Here is a 23,344-nt window from a genome sequence, read left to right as displayed (position 1 = left end):
AAAGAGTGGATACGAAAGAACTCTTCTGAACGTAGATGGAAAGTGTAAGAGAGAGATGTAGAAGTTTTGCTCAACTAATGAGTGGCGTTGTTAAAATCTTCTATCGTGGATGAGAGGTGCAGTAGGTTCTATCTCTTCATCCAACAGAAACACAAGAAACTCAGGCGTATCAGGAAGAGATGTTAGAGTGGTTGCACAAACTGAATAAGAGTTCACCAACAGAGAGTAATGGGATGTCACTCCAAATGCTGAAACAGTGTTCAGCTGAACTGGCTTGTTCCTTTGACCAGACTGTAATTTGAGCCTCAGAACAGAGAAGATTCCATAGGTGTGTGTGTGGAAAGAATGGATGATAATTCTATTAGACAAGGGTAGTGCAGAGAATGATTAATTGCCTAATTATCGTTAATGAGTATCTCCATAGTGCTGGTTATCTATAAAATAAAATAGGTCTCTGTCAACCTATTTCTGTTTTGAATACAGAAATAGGTTGACAGAGAATCTATTTGCTGAATAGAATGGGTTTACTAAGAGAAGGTCACCTGATTCTTATAGCTATTTAGAAAATTTCCAGTACACAACGTTTTAGTGTTTGTGGGTGTGCTGGACGTATGATGCTCTTCAACGCACGTTGGAATGGCAAATATACTTGTAGCTACAGCTTTCGTAAACGTTTAATGGAACACTGTAATGCGAAAGAGCAAGGCTAAAAATAGAAACTAGGTTTTAAATAACCTCATTTTCCAAATAACGTAATTATCTACCATAGATATTGGCATTATTGTTTGAATTCATGTATTAGTATTAATGTATATTAGCAGACAAATATATTAAAAATAGTTTCAGAATGGTTGAAACCCATGAATGTTAATGCCATACAAATATCACTCACGAATGTCAACTGCTTTGTTCTTGATATATTTCCAAACTTACTGTACAATAAATAAATATTTATAGGTTGCAGGTAACTGAATGCAGCTTGATTTGATTTAGAATATCCCTCAGACTATAAAATGAGTTACTTTAAAATCATCTTTTTTAAATGAATTCAAAATTAATAGTACGTTATTAATCTCTAAAAATCATCGCTTTCATATGATCACAGAAGCGCCTATAAGAAGGGGAAAGAAGTGAATTTCAAAAGTGAATCGCTTACGAACTTTGGCAAAAAACGATTATTATTATTACATGACACCTCCAGGGAGTCCAAAGACTCATCGAGGGAAGGCAACTGCTCTACACTCTGTTTCCACCAACTCACCCAACTACACCAACGCCATCTACCGACCACCACCACTAGTATGTCCATAGGCAATCACCAACGTCCATGCCCACTGCGGGATTCGAGCCCACAGACTTTTGGCTGGAGAGCGGATATGCTAACCACTCAGCCAGCCAGACTAGCATTTAAAAATTACCAAAAATAAAAATAAAATTACCAGTATATTTAAAACATTTTTATTATCAGGTTTTATTAACAAAAGTCAGTATAGTTATTATTATTAAACTAGATTACATAAATATGTTATCTGTATTTCATTTATATTTGTGCATTTTTATAATTCCTAATACAAGTTAAAAATGAACAATAACTAACTTTCCGAATTTTGCAATAGTGTTAATTTATTTTATTTTTTCACAGTATTTCTCTCTTTATTCCGTAACACTGAATCATTTTTTCTGCGCGCCTGTTCATATGAAGCACCCTGAAGGAGTTGAAAAAGTAAGTAAAATACCGATTTGAAATACATATGTTGAAATTACAGTAATTCATTCTTTGTGTGCTCCTATACCGGAGTGCGTATATAAGCTAGTAGTATTGATCTAGATCAATAAAACGTAGAAATCAATAATAGTTTCCTGGTCATGTAACGGACTTTTCATGCATGAATTCAGGGTTCATAAAGTGCGATATTTATTTTTTCTTCTCCATTGCTAAATATTTGACCTTCTCAAGCTATACTTTCCAAAGATAAGAGATGGACTTCTCTGCACATCAGTAAATATTCGCAAACCTCAACAAAAATAATATTCGACCAGAAACATTCAAAAATACGAGAGAGTACGGCAAAGCTCAACTCCTGGATTTTTTATTAAAAACAGTTGCTCAAAAGTAAATTTGAATAAAATATGAATAAAAGCAACAAAAACACACCGAGTGATCATCTAACGTTCATACAGAACGTGTATAAGCTAGTAGTATTGATCTAGATCAATAAAACGTAGAAATCAATAATAGTTTCCTGGTCATGTAACGGACTTTTCATGCATGAATTCAGGGTTCATAAAGTGCGATATTTATTTTTTCTTCTCCATTGCTAAATATTTGACCTTCTCAAGCTATACTTTCCAAGGATAAGAGATGGACTTCTCTGCACATCAGTAAATATTCGCAAACCTCAACAAAAATAATATTCGACCAGAAACATTCAAAAATACGAGAGAGTACGGCAAAGCTCAACTCCTGGATTTTTTATTAAAAACAGTTGCTCAAAAGTAAATTTGAATAAAATATGAATAAAAGCAACAAAAACACACCGAGTGATCATCTAACGTTCATACAGAACGTGTGTGTGTGTGTGTGTGTGTGTGTGTGTGTGTGTGTGTGTGTGTGTGTGTGTGTGTGTGTGTGTGTGTGTGTGTGTGTGTGTGTGTGTGTGTGTGTGTGTGTGTGTGTGTGTGTGTGTGTGTGTGTGTGTGTGTGTGTGTGTGTGTGTGTGTGTGTGTTAATATTTCAAGGATTTGAAATCTATTCCAGGAATGGTCTTTGGTTACAATTAAGACAAGCATCACAAGCCTTTTACAAGCATCCAAGTTGGATGCATGTGAAATGGATAATCGATACAGCATCTGGTTATTCAAAATCTGGACTGCCTGAAAGAAGCTTTATTCCATAAGGCTTGTAGTCCAAAATAAGGCATGATTCCAAATTGTCTAGTCTCTCAAATACAAAATGTAAACATATTCTTCATGTTTAGGAGTAAGCATGGATTCTCTGAGTGGTCGTTTCATCTCATCCAAAAAGAAACCGAACTTTTCGAAAATAGAAGAAATGAGTGGCGCCACCTGTTGTATCGTCTTGTTATCGAAAGCGGCAACCTTCATTAGTGTTGTGTCAACTATTTATGACATGTGTTTCATTAGAAGCCGAGTTATAGTGCCAAGAATGACATTGCGTTTTGACGAACTGTCGGGAAATGAGTTTCAAACAGAGAGCTTCGATTGACTTTTGTGATAAACTCGGTAAACGTTTTACCGAAACGCATCAAATGCGTATTTGATGAAATAACGCACATCCAAGAAGTGCGTTATTTCATCAAAGAAAACCCCACATTGTCCGTAAGATTGATTGAAGTGAATTAGGGATTCCAAACGCAACTGTGCACAACATTTTGACCGAGAGTTTGGGCCTTCGTAAATTGAATTCGCAATTTGTTCCCCACAAGTTGACCACCAAAAAATGTACCGAATTGAACACTGCAAGGACCTCATTAAAACCGTTCGTAAGGACTCAAACCTCCTTGAAATGATCGTGACTGGTGGCGAAACGTGGTATTTTGAGTATGAGCCCGAAACAAAGCGTCAGAGTACTGAGTGGAGACCGCCAGAAGAGGGGCATCTGAATAAACTGACCTTGGAGAAGTCAAAAGTAAAGACAATGCTGATTGGTTTCTACGATTCCAAGGACATTATCCACAAAGAATGCGTTCCTTCTGGCCAAATGGTCAATGGCGAGTTTTATCTCGAAGTTTTGAAGCGACTGATAGCGATAATTCGTCGTGTACGGCATGAATATCGTGACGATCGACTGTTCGTCAAAACACACTGTCACTCTTGGCGTACACGAAGAATTATCGCTGTGAATCGCTTCCAAACTTCGTATCTCGGCTTCTAATGAAACAAATTTCATAAACAGTTGCTACAACACTAATGAAGGTTGCCGCTTTCGACAACAAAAGATGCAACAGGTGGCGCCACTAGTTTCTTATATTTTCGAAGAGTTCGGTTTCTTTTTGGACAGAGGGTGTAGAAGATAGAACGTTGTGTTTGGCGGGGTAAAAACTGCATTTCTTTCCGTGGTTAAACTCCAAAATCATTTCGGAAATTTTCGTTTATGGCCTTGCACACAAGGCGGGAATTGATTCATCCCGCCTTGTGGGATGAATTGATTTTGTGGGATGAATTCGCATTTTGGAACACTAACTACTGAACTCCGCAAACAGCCTAAATATTGTCACATTTCTGCGATTCTTCACTTGGTACTTAAAGGTCAGTTTCAAACCCAGTGAAGTTGATTTAAGGCAGAGCAAAAACTACTGAACACGTTTTGTTTTCATGAGCGATTTTATGAAGTTTCTTTATAAGATCAACACGAGTAATGTCAATATTTAATATTTCCCGATCCGTAACGCTTAAGTGGGTTGGATCGTTTGAAAATAACAGTTTGATCAACTAACTATATATGGCTAGTATATTTATTTCTCTTAATTTAAAGTGGTCTTTTGCGTGGTGTAGTTGTTTTGCCAAAAGAAGCGGGCTTTTCCCCTCGCATTTCCTAGAGGAAAACCTAGCTATGGTATTCTGAATAACTGACCTTCAGTTCCATGCCTCTTAATTTTCTTTTACTTGGCTCTCTCTCTCTTTCTCTCTCTCTCTCTCTCTCTCTCTCTCTCTCTCTCATTCTATACTTTTTAACAAGTTGTTTTCTACTTAAGTTTATTCAGGAAAAATAAAGTTAAATAACATTCATGTTTTCATGTCATACCAGTTCCTCGCTTTACGTCCTGAATTTCAACTTCTTTATCTAAGTTGTAATTTTATTACTCTGTTTTTAAATTTCTGGATGATAACATGATATCCTTGAAGAAGACAAGAACATCAACTTGAAGCTGTGTTCTCTGATTGTTATCGGCTTGAGTGGTTATAAGCTCTGTTTGTTATATTCAGTCAGTAGCTGGTGTAAAGTGTGAAAACAGTTTTAATGTGCAGTTTGTTAAACAGAGAGACATCCTGACTATAAATAAGTGAATGAGATGTTTAATTGTAGAGAATAATGTACATGAAACACATACTGGAAAAATTTCAAATCAATGAACAATAGACTAAAAAAGAGGGCTTTTCTGACACTTATGATATGCTGAAATGGAGTGAAAGAATTTCCATTCTTAACGCTGGGGAAAAAACAAGGCTTAAATAACAGGAAAGAATATTGAAATTAGCTAGCGCCTGTAAAGATTATTTGATTAACTAAAATAGTTAATGAAATAATCTTTCATTAACGTTTTCAGTGAGGTAATGAAAAATTAGGTAACGATTTACAGATACTGTTTTCCCTAAAACATGTGGCAGAGGACTCCTTTGATTACTGAATAGAAATTTTACGAAAACAGCTTTCTTAGTACACATGTACACGAGTACATGAAATCAGGTGAAGTTGTTGTAACATAGCATACTTTGGTCAGGCTGGACAGTCTTATGAAGTACTCGAACAAGTGCACCATAGTGATTTTACCAAACATCGAGGAGAAAAATTGACTCTTTTTGTCCATGTTTTAGCATGGAGCAATTGTACCCAATGTACTTCTTTAGATACACAAAAGAGTTAGTATGCCTTATACGCCAATGTGTCTGATACGTCAGCTATAACAGAGTCATCATACTGTTCAGGAAAAACTGAAAATTTGAGCTATTCCTTGATAGAGTCCTAGAGAAAAGAAGCTATTGATACCGGACGTCAAAGGTTGCTTAAATTTACACTCAACCTTAAGATCCATCTTGGACATCTTGAGGAATAAAAATATTCTTAAAAGTCATATTTGTTATAATGCCTTGATATTCTCTTGCTTTATGGTAACTCCCTAGACAGTCACTTGATCTTTATTTTGTGCTGCTGCGTAGATCCATCTTGGACCTCTTGGAGTTTTGATAGAATTTTGTTGCTTGTTTTTCATTGAACATGATAGAAATCATATTTAAATTAGCATAGGAGCAACATTATTCTAGTAAAATTCCTGTCTACTTAGCAGTAAAGTGACTATCTAGTCAATTACCATAAGTAAAGTAAAGTAAAGTAAAGTGAAGATAAAGTGACTATCTAGTCAATTACCATAAAACAAAAGGAAAACAAGAAAGCATTATAAGAAATAAATTAAATTAAATATTTCAAAGTTTACTAAATGATTTAATTGCAGAAAGGAGTAAGCAATCATTATCGCCAAATTTAATTCTAAAAATAATGTTGCGTTGCGTTAGTAAATTATAAAAAACAATGGAATGAAAGAAGAAAACAAAAGAAAAGATTAATTAAATCATCAGGAAAACGAGAGTAAAATTTATAAGATATCATTTACGTATCAAAAACGCTTACTATAATACGCAGGCAGAATGCACAACAAATGTATTGGGCACGCTAAACCTATTTCTAATTCCAAAAAAAAAACCCTTTAATCTATCTCCACTTATAACATTTACCTGCTTCATTCTTAAAGATACTAACACATGTATCCACAATATTTAGGGGAAACCATTCCATAAATTTTAAATTTTAATTTTAAAAAATAAATTCATTAATAACTCCTCATTATATTTTTATTATGCTTCCTAGTAGGTCCAGACTCAGCCCAGTGCAATAGAAACTGGATATCAAGATTATGCTTTTTTTTATGGACTAATTTATATGCTCAAGATTTCTCTTCTTCTGCTGTTAGGGATTCTTAACAAATGCCAATTTATTAGCTTATTTTCATAACTTTCATGATTTTATCCCTGAACATACTTATGGGCTTTCCCTAAACAACGTAACAATACAACTGTGTAACAATACAATACTTCCTGTGATCCTACTTCCTGCAAAAGTGAAAGTTATTTAAATTAAACCATTAATTGATAATATACGAGTATATTATCAATTAATATACTCGTATATTAATTAATAGTTTTTCAAAACTCATTTAATACTGTTATAACCATCGGCATCTATTTTCCCTTTCGGTGACAAGAAAAAAAAAAAGAAGGAACAACGGAAACAGTATAGCAAAGCATAAAATAAATAGAAAATTTAGAAAAAAAAATAGCAAAGCTTATTTAAAAGGAATGGAGCTTCCCGTATTTATCTAATAGTAGGAAACGTATTAATAGTTTTTTATTGAATACGTGTTACCACTAATAAAATAGCCATTAATTTGAAATGAATATATGGATAAGAGTAGGAACATACCGGAATTTGGAGCTATGACTTATAAGAAGTTTGGTACTGCATGTGATAATTGCTACCAAAAATAGTATTAGGTTGGAAATAATGAGTATGGAAGCAAGAAATAAAAATATATGAATGACAAGATTGAACATAAATAAATAAAAAAAGGACATAACCAATGAATAAATTACTAGCTAACAGCTCGAGAGCATCTCGACTATTTCTGAATGATCGTCATTAACCAGAGCAAGCTGAAAACTTGCTTACCTCCTGGTATAACGAGATAATGTTGTTAAGTAGAATTGGGTTAGTTGAAAGTAACGGAGATTAATTTATCTTATTTAATTGGCATGATGACTATATTAGATAGGGTATATTTTGTGTTTATAGCGTAATATTTGGCTATGTTTCAATCTTGTCATTTCAATCTTGTTTATTGGTTATTCATTTTCACATAATTTCAAATATAATACTATTTAGACTCCATTAGCAAATTCAGTGCCAAATGTAGCTTCATACTTAACTAAAAATTCAAGAGTGTTTTAACTGCTTACTCTTTCTAAATACATAAAATACAAATTAGTGAATATTTCATTACTAGTAATTTATACTCAATAATAAGCTGTTAACACGGATGCAGTAACTGTACCTTCATTACATTTAAACTGAGTTCCATATTTTTATGTAAAGTTGTGGAGCGACACGCTATGTTTTTCAAACTTTTATGTTGTATATCAAATTTAAAATAATTGCACGTGATATGTTTGATATTTTAGGGTTCATATTTTCAAGATATGTTTGATATTTTAGGGTAACCTCATCGGCTGGGTTTTTTTCACTTCAAAGCTGGTTGAATTTGCAGATACGGTGAGTATTTCCTTTACTTTAGTTGATTATCTTAATATTTCTGCAGCAAGCATCCCCAAGATAGCACAAATACACGCCTAAAGCACAATGTCAGTTCTCTTCAAATTAGAATTAAAATATATTATTTATATGCAGGCGAAATGCATCATATCTGGCATAAAGAATTTTCCCTAACATGTGGCATCGGCTTTGTATAGTTTCTGCAACCTTCCTTGTGTGGTAATGATATCACACGATAAATATATAATTCATTTTCTAAACTAAACTGATATTCTTATTATAGGAACAATGCATTATTTTCAGACACTGAAATGACATAGCTTTTCTATCATAGAGATTTAATGCAATATACTTACCCTCAATAACTTATTTTTCGTCGTAGTCTGAACGAATTTAGGTTAGTTTTACTTATCATCTCTTTATAATAAACAGAATAGTACAATAAAAATTCTTAGTGAATTGTAGATTATTATTATTATTTGTAAGAAAATACATTTATTTATTAAAACAATATTGAATATAAACATACTTTTCAAGATATCTTATTAATTTCAAACCATTAATTTACGATCAAATCCAAATAGCTGTCGAATCGTGTTATATTTCTTAAGTCATAAAATGTGCCAGAAAAAATAGGAAATAAAATAATAATATAATAAAATAAAATAATAAAGAAAAAATAATAATAATAATTATTATTATTATTAACAGAGACATTCAATAAGTCGGGGACACATCGAGGATGGTTATATATCACCACACTAGGGTGCATACTTTTATATACTGCATGCTACTTGCATACAATGCATATATTACATATAGCTTCCAAGTGATTAACATTTATATTTCTAATTTTGTATCAATATTCATATTTATATTTATATTTTTACAACTATATGTACATATTCCGACCTTTACATCTATATTTATATTTGTATATATGCATACAGTATATTTACATTATAAAATTTACAATATAAGTAATTTATGTTACATTACAACGACTGGAAGTTGATCTTATTGGCAAATTTAATTAGCTCCGAGTAATACTTTTCGATAAATCTCTGTTTTGACACTGGCCACTTGTCTCTACTGTATTAGGGGCATCAGGATGTAGTCCAGTAGCTGGCAGTCGTAAAGTATGTGGTCTGTTGAAGGTTGGACTACAAATGCACGATGGATTCCAGGATATGGAATCTGTGTAAGTAGTGTCTGTTTTCCATGTCCCGTTAGTAGCGTAGTTAAACCTGGAGAAATAGTGCATTTTTCATACGGAGTCTGCTTCTGATATTGTACGAATTTTATAATGTAAATATACTGTATGTATATATACACATATAAATATGGATGAAATCCAACAGACCTTGATTTTCCATCTCTCTAGAGTGAGATTCCAAATTATATTTCTTGTCTGTTCTATTGACGCTATATGGTTGTTCTGGTTTTTATGACGTCTATAGTGCTTCTACTATCACTGTAAATTGTTGCGGTCTTTTGATGAGAGGTGCTGACTTCTAATTCCTGGAGATATATAAGTGAATGAAGTATAGCAAGTTATTCTGCTTGGTTGTTGGAACAGATGGGATGAGTCTAGAGCAGCGTTCTTGTATAATGAAATGTCTGTTATATGCAATGAAAGAGCAACCGACGTTCTCTTCGGTTTTGCTTGCGTTAGTATATTTAGAAATCGTCGCTTTCAGAGCTTTCCTTCTCCTTAATATATGTTCTCTTTGCTGGGTGAGGCAGGTTCGTAGCAATTTTGATCGATGTTGTAATTTTCGCTATATCTTCCTGAAGTGATTTTATATATAAGAGATAATTCTTGTATTTTTAGGCAGATCGATGTTAGAGCTGCAATAATGCAAAATGTAACCTTTAATTATACGTATGGCTCTAAGGCGTTGAACTCGTTTTAGCCTTTGTCGGTTTTTCTTAGATTTTAGTGAATGTTTCCAGGCAGGTGCAGCATAAAATATCAGAGGTAGTATAGCTCCGGTATATGTTTTCAGCGCTCATTGGTCTAATCCCCACTTAATCCTTGCCGACCTGCTAGAAGGTTTACAATTTGTAAATTTTTTTTCGGCAACATATGAGATGTGCTTGTTACATCTCATATGTTACAGGTTGCTTTTGATTTACAGGTTGATTTGATTTTTACAGGTTGATTTGATGTTACGTGAGATGTGGAGCACTTTAGACTTGCTGCTTTTGAAGGTAACGTTCTTCTCGCGTGCCCACTCTGCAATTTTAAAAAGTTCTTCGTTGGCCGTTACTTCTAGTCCTGAGCCGTCGCATCCACGATTCATCGCATCATCGGAGAAAGCTATGACTTTTGTTTCAGTAGTGAAAGGAACTCTTAATTGTGAGTCGTACTGGATGCTCCAGAAACCTGGCCCACATCAGGAGCTTTGCGGACAGCCTCGTTTAAATTCCTTCGTTACGGATGTGGTGTTTAATGTCATGGTTGCTCTTATCTCTGTAAAATCATTTTTTGTAAGATAGCGTAAGTCTTTTGACATTTTAAATCTCTTAATTGATTTATTATGTCTGGCTACCACGCAGCATCGAAGGCTCCTTGTACATCGAGTGAGATTAGTAGTATGTCTTTGTTTTCCTGTTGACTCTTCTGCGAACTATTTAACCTCCATAATTGCATCTACTGTGCTGGACAGAGATCTAAATGCATATTGATTGCTGCTTAACAGGTTTCTTGAGTGGACATAGTGAATTATTCGGTTAATCAGAAGTTTTTCTAGCAGCTTACAGCAACGTCGATGAGACTGATTAGCATGTGTTTGCTAATTTCGTCGGGTGTTTTATTTCCTGGTTTGAATATGGGTATAATTTAGTGGGTTTCCATACTAAAGGAAATCTCCCTCTTTTTAGGCATTCGTTGTAAACTGTTGTTATGAATTCGGGGAATTCAACAAACGCTCTTAGGAGTATATCGTTGGTTTTCTTGGATCCATTGATCTTAATACTGACTCGATTCATTAGTTGTAAATATGTCGTCGTTAGGAGTATCTATGTCTATTTTCATTCTATGTCTGTAGGTTTTGTGGATTTCTTCATCTGTTGATTCATTTTCATCGGGAATAAACTTGTTTATCATAATAGCTGCAGTTTCTGCTAAGGTTTTAGTGTAGATGCCGACTGTTTACTTAATAGTTGATATTTGATTACTTAATAGTTGATAATATAGGTATTGTCTTATTCTTGCTTGCTGCTAATTTATATAGGCAATTCCAATGATTTGACACGATTGAAATAGTACTGAGTTTTTTCCATGATTCTATTTCCGCGTTTGTAATTTCGGACTGATAGTTATATTTGGCTTCTTAATAGTTCTGTCTTCTAGTCGCTCTTAAATATTGGTTATTGTATATTCTTTGATATAGTCGTCTAAGTGTGTTAACATGTTTTCTTAGTACCGTTACTTCGTCATTCCACCAAGGTAGTGATTTTCTTCCATCGATGTTTAACTTCTTGTTTGATCTGAGTGTTTGGTCGCTGGATTTTTTCAGACCTGATGAAAGCGCAGAAGCAAGGAAGCCTGTATCAGCTTGTGCTGATGCCCAGGTGGCTAAGCGGAGCTGTTGTTCGCTGATCCCGATAAAGTGATGCTCTGAGATTAGGCATGAAAATTCTCTTTTTAATGCTTTTACAAATATCTGTATATTGGTTACTTCTGTATTATTTGATGTCATTGCGATGGTATGTGATGTGTGTTCCGTTTAAATTTTATAATGAAAATGAACTGATAATGAAACTTAATATGCGATGATCAGAACAGCTTTACTCTTCTTCGCATCTGCATTCAGAAAGCCGAGGTAAAATAGGTCTGACAATTTGCTATTGTCAGATCAATGAAGCTGCTTCCACTGGTATTTTGAAACAATTGAGAGTTACAGTCATCATTTAGTATGTGTAGGGAATTTGATGCTAAGGACTCTTCCAAATTTTTACCTATATTGTTTGTGCCCTTGCTAAACCATAAAACCGAATGGACGTTGCTGTCTATTCCAAGAATTAGGCCAAGATTGATGGTAAAATCCCCGATGTGGCCCATTTTTTCTAAGTCGTATTTTATGTCAGTGTGATACTTGCAGCAAAAGTTTTAATTACTCTGTACCTAATCTCGATAAGTACCGAGTCCTCGTTGCTGTGCTGAGAAATTAATATTGCCTCGACTTCAGGTTTGACCACGAGTATTGCAGCTCTCTTTCTTTCTGATCCTTTGGAAACTATTTTGTAATTAGCTGGAAAGAAGCATATTTTGTTGTTGATGTTGTAGGGTGCTTGTATTCATGCTAGTGTGTGTGTGTGTGTGTGTGTGTGTGTGTGTGTGTGTGTGTGTGTGTGTGTGTGTGTGTGTGTGTGTGTGTGTGTGTGTGTGTGTGTGTGTGTGTGTGTGTGTGTGTGTGTGTGTGTGTGTGTGTGTGTGTGTAGTAAGGTTCTTATGTATATGTTTACTTATATTTACATAAACAAAGACAAATCACTACATTTGAAGAATACTAAATGATATTAACTGAAATATTTTCTAAATGTGAGGATTCATTTTGTGAAGATGTACTTAGGCGTAATATTCAATACAATAACCAGCTAATATCGAACTAAACCTTCTTTTTATGAGAAACGTATACTGAATTTTAATATTATGTATGAATTGATATTTTTGGAGAATATGATTTAGACAGTGAAGATTAATACATAGTATTCTTGTACTTGTTTTTGTAGGCTTTCTTTATTCTCAGGAAGAAATTTGACCACGTAACTGCATTACACGTCATTCATCATTCTGCTACATTTCTATTCACTTGGATTGGAACTAAATATGCTCCAGGTAACCGTATACGTTTTCAAAGTAATTTATTAAATAAAAAACTTCATAAATATTATTTGATCCACTAGCGACTCTTCTTATTTCCTTAGTTTGATGTCTAACTTACTTTTTATGCTTCCAATCTCACTTATTAGGATTTCAAGTATAGTAAAAATAAGGCGTAATCTCAACTACCAGCAACAGGAATCAGCATCTATTGCAAACCATTATAGATCTGAGTGTTTACCAAGTAATGCGAATGAATAATTATCTGGGAAATGGAATCTCATTGACTGACTAAAGTCATGCGTTTTGATCGATAGCAGATTTTTTTTTTAATCTCGATCAATGAAACATTTGAACAAAAAACTGTACGAATTAATGTCCACTCAGTGCACAATATTTAAATACACTGTTCATTACTAGGTTGCTTTTACTCTCAAGATCTACTTTTAATTCTATTCCTGTTCACTCGTTTAATGATTTGTAATAATTAGTAATATATAATAAAAATAAATAAATAAATTCATCTAAAGAAATTCGTCAGGATTTTTTTTTGCAGAAGCAATCAACATTTTATTACTCTTCGATGAATGTGTAAAAAGAGTAGATGGAAGGAAAATCCTTTTTTTTTTTCTGCGCAATCGCGAGTAATCCGGGATCTGTATAGTTCGCGCACTCTATCGGTATTCGAAGAATTCACCGAAAAACGACTCCTTGAAAGACAATTTATCTAATACAATTCATAGAACGACAATTCATCGAACAGTCAATTCGCCGAATAAACAATTCATCGAAAATTATGTCATCGAACAACAGTTAATCGAAAAAGCAATTCATCGAAAGGCAATTCCCCAAAATAGAAATTCACTGATCGACAATTAATCGAAAACACGATTCATCGAAACGCAGTTGATCGAAAAACAACAATTCATCGAAAAATCACAATTCGTCGAAAATACAGTTCACCGAAAAATGAATTAAAAGCATGTGGAGTGAAGATGTGCCTGTATTTTTTATTTTTATTTATTTTTTTAATTGTTTTGAGAGATATTTTCCGGGCGATATAAACGATTGTTAACTAGCTGTACTGTGGTTGCAGTGAATGATATCCACTGAGATGGATGTAGTAGAGATATTAAATGAACGTTTCATGAAGGTATTTGATACGCGTGAAAATAGCATCCTGCAGAACTTGAGGTCAGTGGAGAGGAAGGAGGAACACTGATAGTGAGTGACAGATATAACGAGGAATTGAGCAAACTCGATATCAATCAGCATCTAGGATTTGTTGATATATCACCATGTGTTTCGAGGTACCCTCATTAATGAATGGCATGGGTTTACTATTTATTATAACAGCCAAACAGGTAAATTGGGAAAATGAGATGTGCACACTGCAGTATATTTAGATTTTGCTAAATCCTATGATAGATTGCCAAATAATAACCTGGCATTTAAAGTCGAACAGATGGTATTGGATAATACATTAGTGCACTCGACTGGAGATTGACTGTCTGACACGTATCGGCAAGTTGGGTATGGGGGCGCGATATCCCAGAAGAGGAAGTCACTAGTGGTGTGGCTGAAGGATCAGTTGAACATAACAAGCTGTCCTGGGGGGGGGGGCTGAAAAGTTCTGATAAACACCTACTAGAACAAAAATGATATTAAAGCAACTGGTATAAACCAAACGTAAGTGCCTATCTCAAAATACTTTAACGCCCATGTTTCCTAATTCGTAATAATTTATTATTTTTTCATTTAGCATATATGTAAGAAGACATCTTAGAGATTTTGAAGAAATTTGAAGACACACAAGTGCCGGCCATCACATTTTTCGTGATGCAAAAAAGTCCTCACTTTGTGTGGACTTTAGGGAACGGTGCCCTCCACTATAACCAACAATTGCTAGATTGGTGGCCAATTTGAATTCTGTTCAGAATGCTGGCATCCTGAGACACAAATGCTCCTAGGTCATCCCTGAAATTTGAATTTGGTTTTTTCTTGCCGAAAAATAAGCAAACCGCATAGAAAAACGCACGCGTTGATTCAAGGCCAACTGCTTCGGCCTTAATTCAAAACAACTCAACCCAATCCTATTAATTCCAACCGCTGCTCATCTAAGTATAGCATATAGCAATAAGAACAGATGAGAATACTTCACAAAGCTTTGTAAGTTTTTTTTTATTTTCTGATTCTTTATTCATCTTTCTCATTTTATTATTTTTCGAGAAAACATTTTAACATTTAAAAAAAGATACGTCGATCACCTCTTCAAAACTCAGAAATATACCAACCTATATCTGTATACTCATCAGTACTCTTAGTTTAATTCTCCTTTTATTAACTGCAATTACTTGCCTACGAAGACCTTTGTGAGATAAGGGCATAAGGCATTTCTTGTCGTTCGAAAATAACAGAAACAAGAGTGAATAAGTGAAACATGACTGTAAAATCTTCAGGAATGATTTCTTTTTAAAGTGTTTTCCAATATTTATTATGAATTCCTATATATTTTATTATTAGACTCTGAGAAATCCTTTAATTCAAAGGATTAATTAATATAATATTATTATTAATAACAGATGCATTATCATTAGTAGTAGAAGTATTAGTACTAATAATGATTAATGCTATTCCCCTCATCCTCCTCAACTTAATGATTTTTGCGATAGCAGTGCTACTTTAATAGGGAATAACTACAGAACAATATGGTTTCTTATTGTCTTTCGTGTCCGATAACTGTTTGATGTCGGTATTGTTGTTGTGTTCATGGAACGTATTAGGCCTGCTAACTCACCCTCAGTTGAAGAGGACTGGTAAAAAATATGCTCGTCTTATATGGAATTCCAACCCAGGTCTTTCCGATTAAAGAGCTTCGTTTGTACTGACTGAATACGCAAGCCCTATTCGGAGCTACAAAGAAACAACGTGCCGAAATCATGTATTACAATAACTCTGTGACATAACGTAATTCGCAGAAGTGGCAAGTACAAGAAGCTGCAAAGAAGTTTAGTAATTATATTAGTAATTCTGCTCTGGCTGCATGAAATTTTACAGTTAAGATATATATGTAATTTTAATTTCAATCTAACTAGTGTTATTATGAAAAAATTTGGTAGAACGAAATTTGTTCCATAAAGATAAATCGCTATCTGTACAATAAAATAGTGTGCACACTTACATAAAATGTTATAAATAAAATGCAAACAAATAATTATTACGTTTCATTCACCACTTCCATATGTTGTCTGTATCTTGAGTAACGTTATGTATTATTATCGAGCGCTTATAAACAGTAGTTTGCAAGAAAAATGACTTTTCGATTAATTCTTTCATAATTCATCGAAACATTTTCGGTGAATTGTTTTTTGGTTAATTGCATTTTCGATGATTTGTCGTTCGATGAATTGTTCATTCGATAAATTGTCTTTCTGTGAATTGTTTTTAGGTGAACGTTCATGTAACTCACGCTATCACATCTAAATTCCGAGCTGGTTCTGTTTTTACTGCTCAAGTAAAGATTTCGCATTCTTAATTCTGTTGCATCGATGATTAGTTCAGATAAGAAAACCAAAACATCCTTATAAATAATTCCAGATTATTAAGTATTATTCTGTTAACTGTATTTTCCGATATATTTGCCATTTTATTACCATATAAAGCGCCATTTGGTAAGATTTGCATATACTCTTCACAGCGCCACTCATTCATAGATGATAGCCAAACTCACCTTCACTTTTTCAACTGGAATTTCGTTTTCTTTGTTTTTTCCCGAGTAATTACAAATTTTCTCTTTGTTCTTTAATTTGTGGTAACCAGTGTACGACAAGGAAGATGGCTAAGCCCTGTTCCTCCTTCTCTTGTGAATGGCATCAAACAATTCTGGTGGCTCACTGAGATCATCACATATACCAAATTCGTAAGCAATGTTCCATATTTAAAAGGTTTGGAATTTATGCAGTGTTAGTAAGTATATAGGTGAAAATGAGTACCATGCAAGGAAAAGTACACCTAAATTTTGGGGGCTTCAGAAACTATAGTTGGTATGAGTTTGTGCCAGAAAAGGCTGGAGGTGCAAATGAAGAAGAGAAATCAGATGGTATTTTGATCTCTGAGTGTCATCGATAATAAGCTTGTGCGAAATATTTTTGCTGAAAATTATAAAGAATTATCTTTTTGATACTAAAAAACTTGTCATATAAGAGGAATAGTATAGTGGCTGTCACCATAGCTATAGATAGATGAGGTATTGCTGGGATACTCCTGCATTGGTGCGAAAACCCGAGGAGAGAAAACAATTTAGGATGACGTGTAGTGAGCGACCAAAAGGAGGCTGGCGAACCAGTTGCAAAAGGGCGAAGGTAGTTCATAGGATGGGCTTGATGAACAAACTTCTGTGTCAATCCCGATCAAATGCCTTAAAGATATCAAGAGAATCCACGCTAGATACTTCAAACCTTTCCACGACCTGAGTCTTGAAGTGGATGGTGAATGCCAGATCAACTTTGGATCGGGAGTGACAAAATGAATATTCTTGGTCAAAGATTAGCTAGCATACCTCCACTTGGTGTAGAAAATGGATGCTGATGACCTGTTACCTTACCATTTAGAACGAAGAGCAGTTAGTCAATAGTTTGTTGGCTAAATTTTATCATCTTTCTATGGAATGGGACGAGTAGACTTTATTCTATGCTAAATGGTAAATAAATGTCATTCGTGTAGGAAAGATTGAAGAGGCGATATACGTTACGCGTTGATTCCAGTAAGAAGTTTGATTAACTGCTATAAGGAGCTACTCCTTCGAGATAACTAAAAGAACAACGAAACGTGATGTTCGTAGCTGTCACATGATATAATGGTGTCGGTTCATTTACATAATGTTTATTCAGATGGTCTGTCACATTTTCTGCTGAAGTTGCTTGTGTTATTTTTTCATGGTTTATTAATAAAATTTCATGAGGTGTTGCTGATTGTATAGATTACTATTGTCAAGTTATCTATAGTGGATTATTATAATGAGACTGGATTTTTTTTCTTTTTTTGTTTTAGTATTATTTATTTCATTTTGAAGAAAAATTGCTCAATATTATATATATATATTATTTTATTTACTAGGTGGAAGCAGCTCTTTTATTGTTTTTTTGAATGCTGATGTACATTTTTTAATGTACACCTATTATGCCTTGGCTGCGATAGGACCACACATGCAGAAATATCTTTGGTGGAAAAAACATCTCACTAAACTACAGATGGTAAGTGTAATAAATTGAATGTAATGTAATGTTTCTCACACTGTAAGCATTAATGAATATATTATTAGTGACCAGAATTTTATTTTGATAACAATAATTTTAAAAACGAAAAAAAAAAAAAACAGTATATTTAAGTAATTTTTATAAGGAAGATGATTCAAGTATTCTTTTGGTATTTCCTCTATTTGAAGTAATGTTTTTCGTTCTTTCTGTAATATATGCTCAATTCGATATTTTAGGGTGTTTACCTCTTTCCTGAATTCTTTATTTTTGCGCTTAATATTTTCTTGCGCTTCTATCACTACCGTTAGTTTCATTTCTTTGTCTCTCACAGTTCCAAGTACTTCTTGTAACCTATATTATACTGTATATAATGTTCGTACTCCTCGAATTTTTTGTTAATTTGTTCCATGTGAGTATTAAGCAATTTTTATCTATGAGTTTAAAAGTATCTAAGTTGTCAGTAATCTTAGGATGAGGTAGGTACTTGCCTTGCTGTTGCTTTTGCTTGGTGTCTGTTTTTTTTCTTCATTTTCTCATGGCATTATAGACAGCATCATTTGGTACGTTTTGCAGCTCCTTTTGCTTTCCACGTGCTTTTCCCGGAGCACTGGTAGTTTTGTCTTCAACTACGGCCATACAATAGGGCAGAGTTTTCCAAATTGTGTTCAACGGAAAGTGAATAAGTGTTCCGTGATGTTAGTGACCAAGTCGTGTATTTTTAAACATGGAAGTAATTCGGGAAAGGGAATACTGCTGTTTATGAACGGTCATAAAAATTGCCTGCAACCGGATTACAACAATAGGCGGCGTATTCTCTGTTCTCAAAACTGAACGAAATAACATCTGTGTTGCAAATGTTAGTGACCAATCAGCAAGGAAGTATAAAGAACATTTTTATTTTCTATATACTATATAATAACCAGAAATGTTTGTTCTGTTATTTACGGATGGTTGTTTTGATCTTTTATGTCATGCATGGTGATGTCACTTTAAATTGCTGCGATCATTTGATGACTGGTCTTGAGTTCTATTGCTTGAGATATGACAAAGAATAAAGTGTGGCAAATTGTTCTACTTGATTGTTAGAGCTACGAATGTAGTTTGAAACAGTATTCTTCGATAATGAATTATCTCTGACGTACTATAAAAGAGCAAGCCCACATTGGAACACATTATTGGGTGTATGTTGTTTCCTCGTTGCTTTCAGCCCTTTCCTTCTTAATATGTATTATTTTTGTAAGGATAAGTCCACTTGCTGTATTGGTGCGAAATTTCGTAAAGGCTTGGACAGATATTGACATATATGTCGCACCTTCCTGAAGTAATGTCATAGATATTAGGACAGCATCCTTATGTTGGTATTCCATGAAAAGCTATTGAGAAAATTGATGCATTAATAACAATCTGTTAATATTCATGAATTATTGATACAACATGTAGAGCTGGACTCACTTTGACTACAGTTGCTGCTTAATTTGTGGAAATTAATTTTTTTGTAGATATATCATCTCACTTTTGATTATTGACTTCTGCATTTATTCCTTCCTTGAAAAAATATTCTTCATTCCTACCTTTGTTTAGAAGTTTAAGAAATACAGCTTATGAAATTAACGAAAAAAGTATTTGAATATATGTGGATAAAATATCCACATGTGGATAAAATATGTGGATAAAACGATGTCCAATTGTGCTGATTCTATATAATACTTTTCTTCATGTTTTTCAGGTACAGCTTTTCTGTATATTCGTATTCTACCTGCAGATTCTGTTATTCCAAAATTGTGGCTATCCTGGTGTGTTTTGCATAATAAACATGATGACGAGTGGAACATTTTTGGCACTTTTCGTGAACTTTTACATACAAACATACATCAAAGGTACAAATATATCTTCAAATGTGAAATCGGTTACATCTGCTTGTGTAGGAGATCAACTGAAACTGTCAGATAAGACACATAATTCAGAGAATTCTGAATTAGTTCATCGACATGGTGCAAAACGGAGTATTTCGAATTAATTCTTAACCGATGTTTCAAAAGAAAACAGCGCAGAAGAGCATACTCTTACATGGAATTTTCAAAAAGTATCGAGACTGAAGAATGAAAACTTCGAAGTAGTGTACTTTTAAAGTGTGATAGTTAATCTCGCCTGCTTTCATTTTTTTTTCAACTGTCGTGCCATTGCTGAAAGGATGTTTAAAATGTATTTAGGAGCATCGTCAAATCCTAATGTTTTTTTTAAATTGCTCAACACATGAAATATTTTTCATTTCAAGACTTTGTGACACTTTTTAAGAATTTTCATTAGTATATTCGTATATGTGGAAGAAAATTAAATTCACATCACGAGAAGTTTTTGGATTGCTTTCCAGTTATGAGCAGTAGACTGCCGATGCTGTTATCATCTTATAACCTTTGATTAACATTTTTACTAACCTTCTTTACAAAATTCTTGCTATCTCCGGTATTTGTCAGATGGCGTTTCTTCTATCATTCGCGCTTTCATTCTATCATTCGCCACATTTTAATACTGAATATCCTCCAGAATCTCTGTTATTATTGCGTTACCTAAAAAAATAGATTCAGTATATGGGTTAATAATTTATCTTACTTTTTATAAACATCTTAATTCTAATATTTTACAATTTTTTCTAAAATATATCTACAATTCTAAGATTTCAGACAGAAAATAAAACACCAATTGGTGTTATTTCTTCTGTTTTGGCGCAATAAAATATGATAGATTCTAATTTTTATTATTTTCTGCCATTTTTAGAAATATTCAATTCTTCTTCTCTTCGTCTTATTCTTCTTTTAGTTTTACAAACCAACTCGAACCTTGAGCACTTGAATTTCTTGCCTCCATCCCTCTCTGCCCACTAGCTTACTTCTCCACTTCGGACACTTCGTTGTTGCTTTCATGACCTATAGAGTTTATCCATATTTAAAAATACGGATAATATCTTCCGCCGTAGTCCATATTCATGTTACATCAACACTATCTGTGCACTACACAATATATGTTTTAGTCGATGGTTACCAACGACAAGGCCTGTGACACTCGTAACAACAAAGTTCAAAAATGATAACAGATGCAGTAGAATAAGATTTATCTGTATTCATGGAGTGGCCAGGCAGTATAGATTAAAACTTGGATATATGTTGTGTCATATGTGGCACTAGTACAGCATGGAATGAATGTGTTATATTCCAGTAACCCGTGGTTTTGTCCATAGTCACGTAGTGTCACAAAGTATATCACGCTCACAGTCACAAAAGAGGAGGAAAGAGATTTTCAATCTACTGAGTATCTATACTCGAAGTTCAATGGTCAGCAAAGTCAAGTTTGCTTATATGGAACAGAAAATCAGCTGTGCAATAACGCTGGCGTAACCAAGTCAGTCTCTATGCTTTTTGATCAGACTCCCTGTTTGCTTATGTTATAAGCAAACAAGGAGTTCGCTTATAACCATCATTCGAGCTATATCCCTTGTACTTAATTATCCTTTAATATTTCATGCATATTTTTATACTTTTTTTGTTTTTTTGTTATTTTTAAATAAATTTTGAAAGTATATCATATTGTATATCCCAAAATAATGATTAATGAGAAAATTTGGTTATCAAGAAGATTCCACAAGGACTGAAATTATTGCCAACGTCTCAAGGTTTCGATATTGGCAGCATCTCAAGATTTCCAAATATCGGCAGCACAAGTTTAAGATTTGAAGATACTGGAATTATTATGAAAAGAATGTTACTGTGCTCTTTATGACTTTATGACTGTATGACTTAGTTTACATAAATCATGTGTATTTAGATAATTTATTCGTTAAGCTGAGGATGTTTTTAAAATATTAATAATCTTCCTAACGTTAGGCTTCCATGAGTCACATCCGCAATAAGTAATACTTTCTGACCATTCTTTAGCTTAAGAGCATTTTAGTAACAATTTTAGCAGAGAGAGAGATTGTAAACCCAAGCAGGCGAGCGAGTTTTGCAAAAATCCGGTTCTATACTGGAAAGACAACTTTTTGGCATTGGGCTGAAAAAAAATCTGAAACGTAATCATAAATATTCAGAAAAATAACTATATTGTAACTCATTTTGTATATTAATAACTATAGCTGGAAAACATCATCAGCGAACTCATGTAAATATTCTCATGTTGCATCATGTATTTAAAATGTTATAAAATAATAAAAACATGTTAACATTATTAAAATATATTTGATATTCTTTTCATTGAAATATACAAATAACAGACGTCTGACTTAAAATTAACCCATTAACAATCAAATAAGAGAGAGAGAAGTAGAGATGGAACCACACACTATAAAAATGAACAAACAACAATCTAGCAGATTTAAGAATTACTATATCCATTTCCCGTAGATGGATAGAACGTTTTGTACTGGTACAATAAGGCTATCTAGAGGACGATTGCTAGATAGCAGGGAGACGACGCGGGCTCTGCTATGGTCCTCTAACTGGATCTGCTCTTCTTCTGCTTACTATGATTCGTACTCCTTTCTTTTACCTGTTCTAATTGTCTTCTCTTTACTTACCCTTATTTTTTTCTAACCTCCGTTTTTAGAGTATTCGAAGACTCAGGGTCTTTTAGTCTATGAAAAACTCTTTCGCCTTGGTCGGTGATATACTTAAGAGAAATATAATCAAAATCTGGTGCACCAGGTTGGGGATTCCACAACACGCCACCTCTCTGTTTGCATTAAAATAATATTGCTCCGAAACTCAGAAAAAAAAAAGGAAATATATATCTTATTGGTGGTGGCATGGCAAGTAACGGACAGTTTTAGCATATGGAATACACGATGTCTAAATGCTAAATATAATGAGGTGATTCAGGCAATCGAAAATTTAAAGGTAAGGGTTTTGAAATGCTGGATACTTATCTTTATATATGGTGGGATATTGATTAAAGTAGAAGGGTTACCTGGCATATGTACAGTATACCTATCAGCCGAAGGGAAGAAGTAAATGAAAAGTCTGTAACAGTAATTATTGAAAAAATGATTTCGCAATATTTCTTACATCTTACGTAAAAGATAAAAAGGACGTTGTAGGTTAGATTCTTATGTAATGCTATGAGGCAAGTAATATGTCTGTAAATTGTGTGCGTGTTCTTCTAGCTAGTTTACCAGCTTTGAGTGATTTCAATTTTTTCAGTTAGTTA

The 23,344-nt window shown here is 33.8% G+C and overlaps 1 protein-coding gene across 1 annotated transcript in view; it reads left to right on the top strand.

Moving 5' to 3' along the window:
• Nucleotides 1-22,312, top strand: part of LOC150093063 (very long chain fatty acid elongase AAEL008004-like) — a 28,108-nt gene extending 5,796 nt beyond the window's left edge. Inside the window, exons 3-7 of the mRNA XM_090413508.1 lie at nt 1,643-1,723; nt 8,006-8,062; nt 12,803-12,908; nt 18,009-18,145; nt 19,875-22,312. Coding sequence (XP_090269634.1) covers nt 1,643-1,723; nt 8,006-8,062; nt 12,803-12,908; nt 18,009-18,145; nt 19,875-20,165 — 672 coding nt within the window. The 3' untranslated portion in view covers nt 20,166-22,312. The remainder of the gene's footprint in view (nt 1-1,642; nt 1,724-8,005; nt 8,063-12,802; nt 12,909-18,008; nt 18,146-19,874) is intronic.
• The last annotated feature ends 1,032 nt before the right edge of the window (nt 22,313-23,344 follow it).

This window comes from Typopeltis vanoorti, chromosome 24, assembly GCF_054136105.1.
Source record: "Typopeltis vanoorti isolate ZY-2024b chromosome 24, IOZ_Tvanoo_1.0, whole genome shotgun sequence".
Taxonomy (NCBI): Eukaryota; Metazoa; Arthropoda; class Arachnida; order Uropygi; family Thelyphonidae; genus Typopeltis; species Typopeltis vanoorti.
The sequence above is the reverse complement of the archived record's forward strand: the minus strand, read 5'-3'. Positions and strand labels throughout refer to the sequence as shown.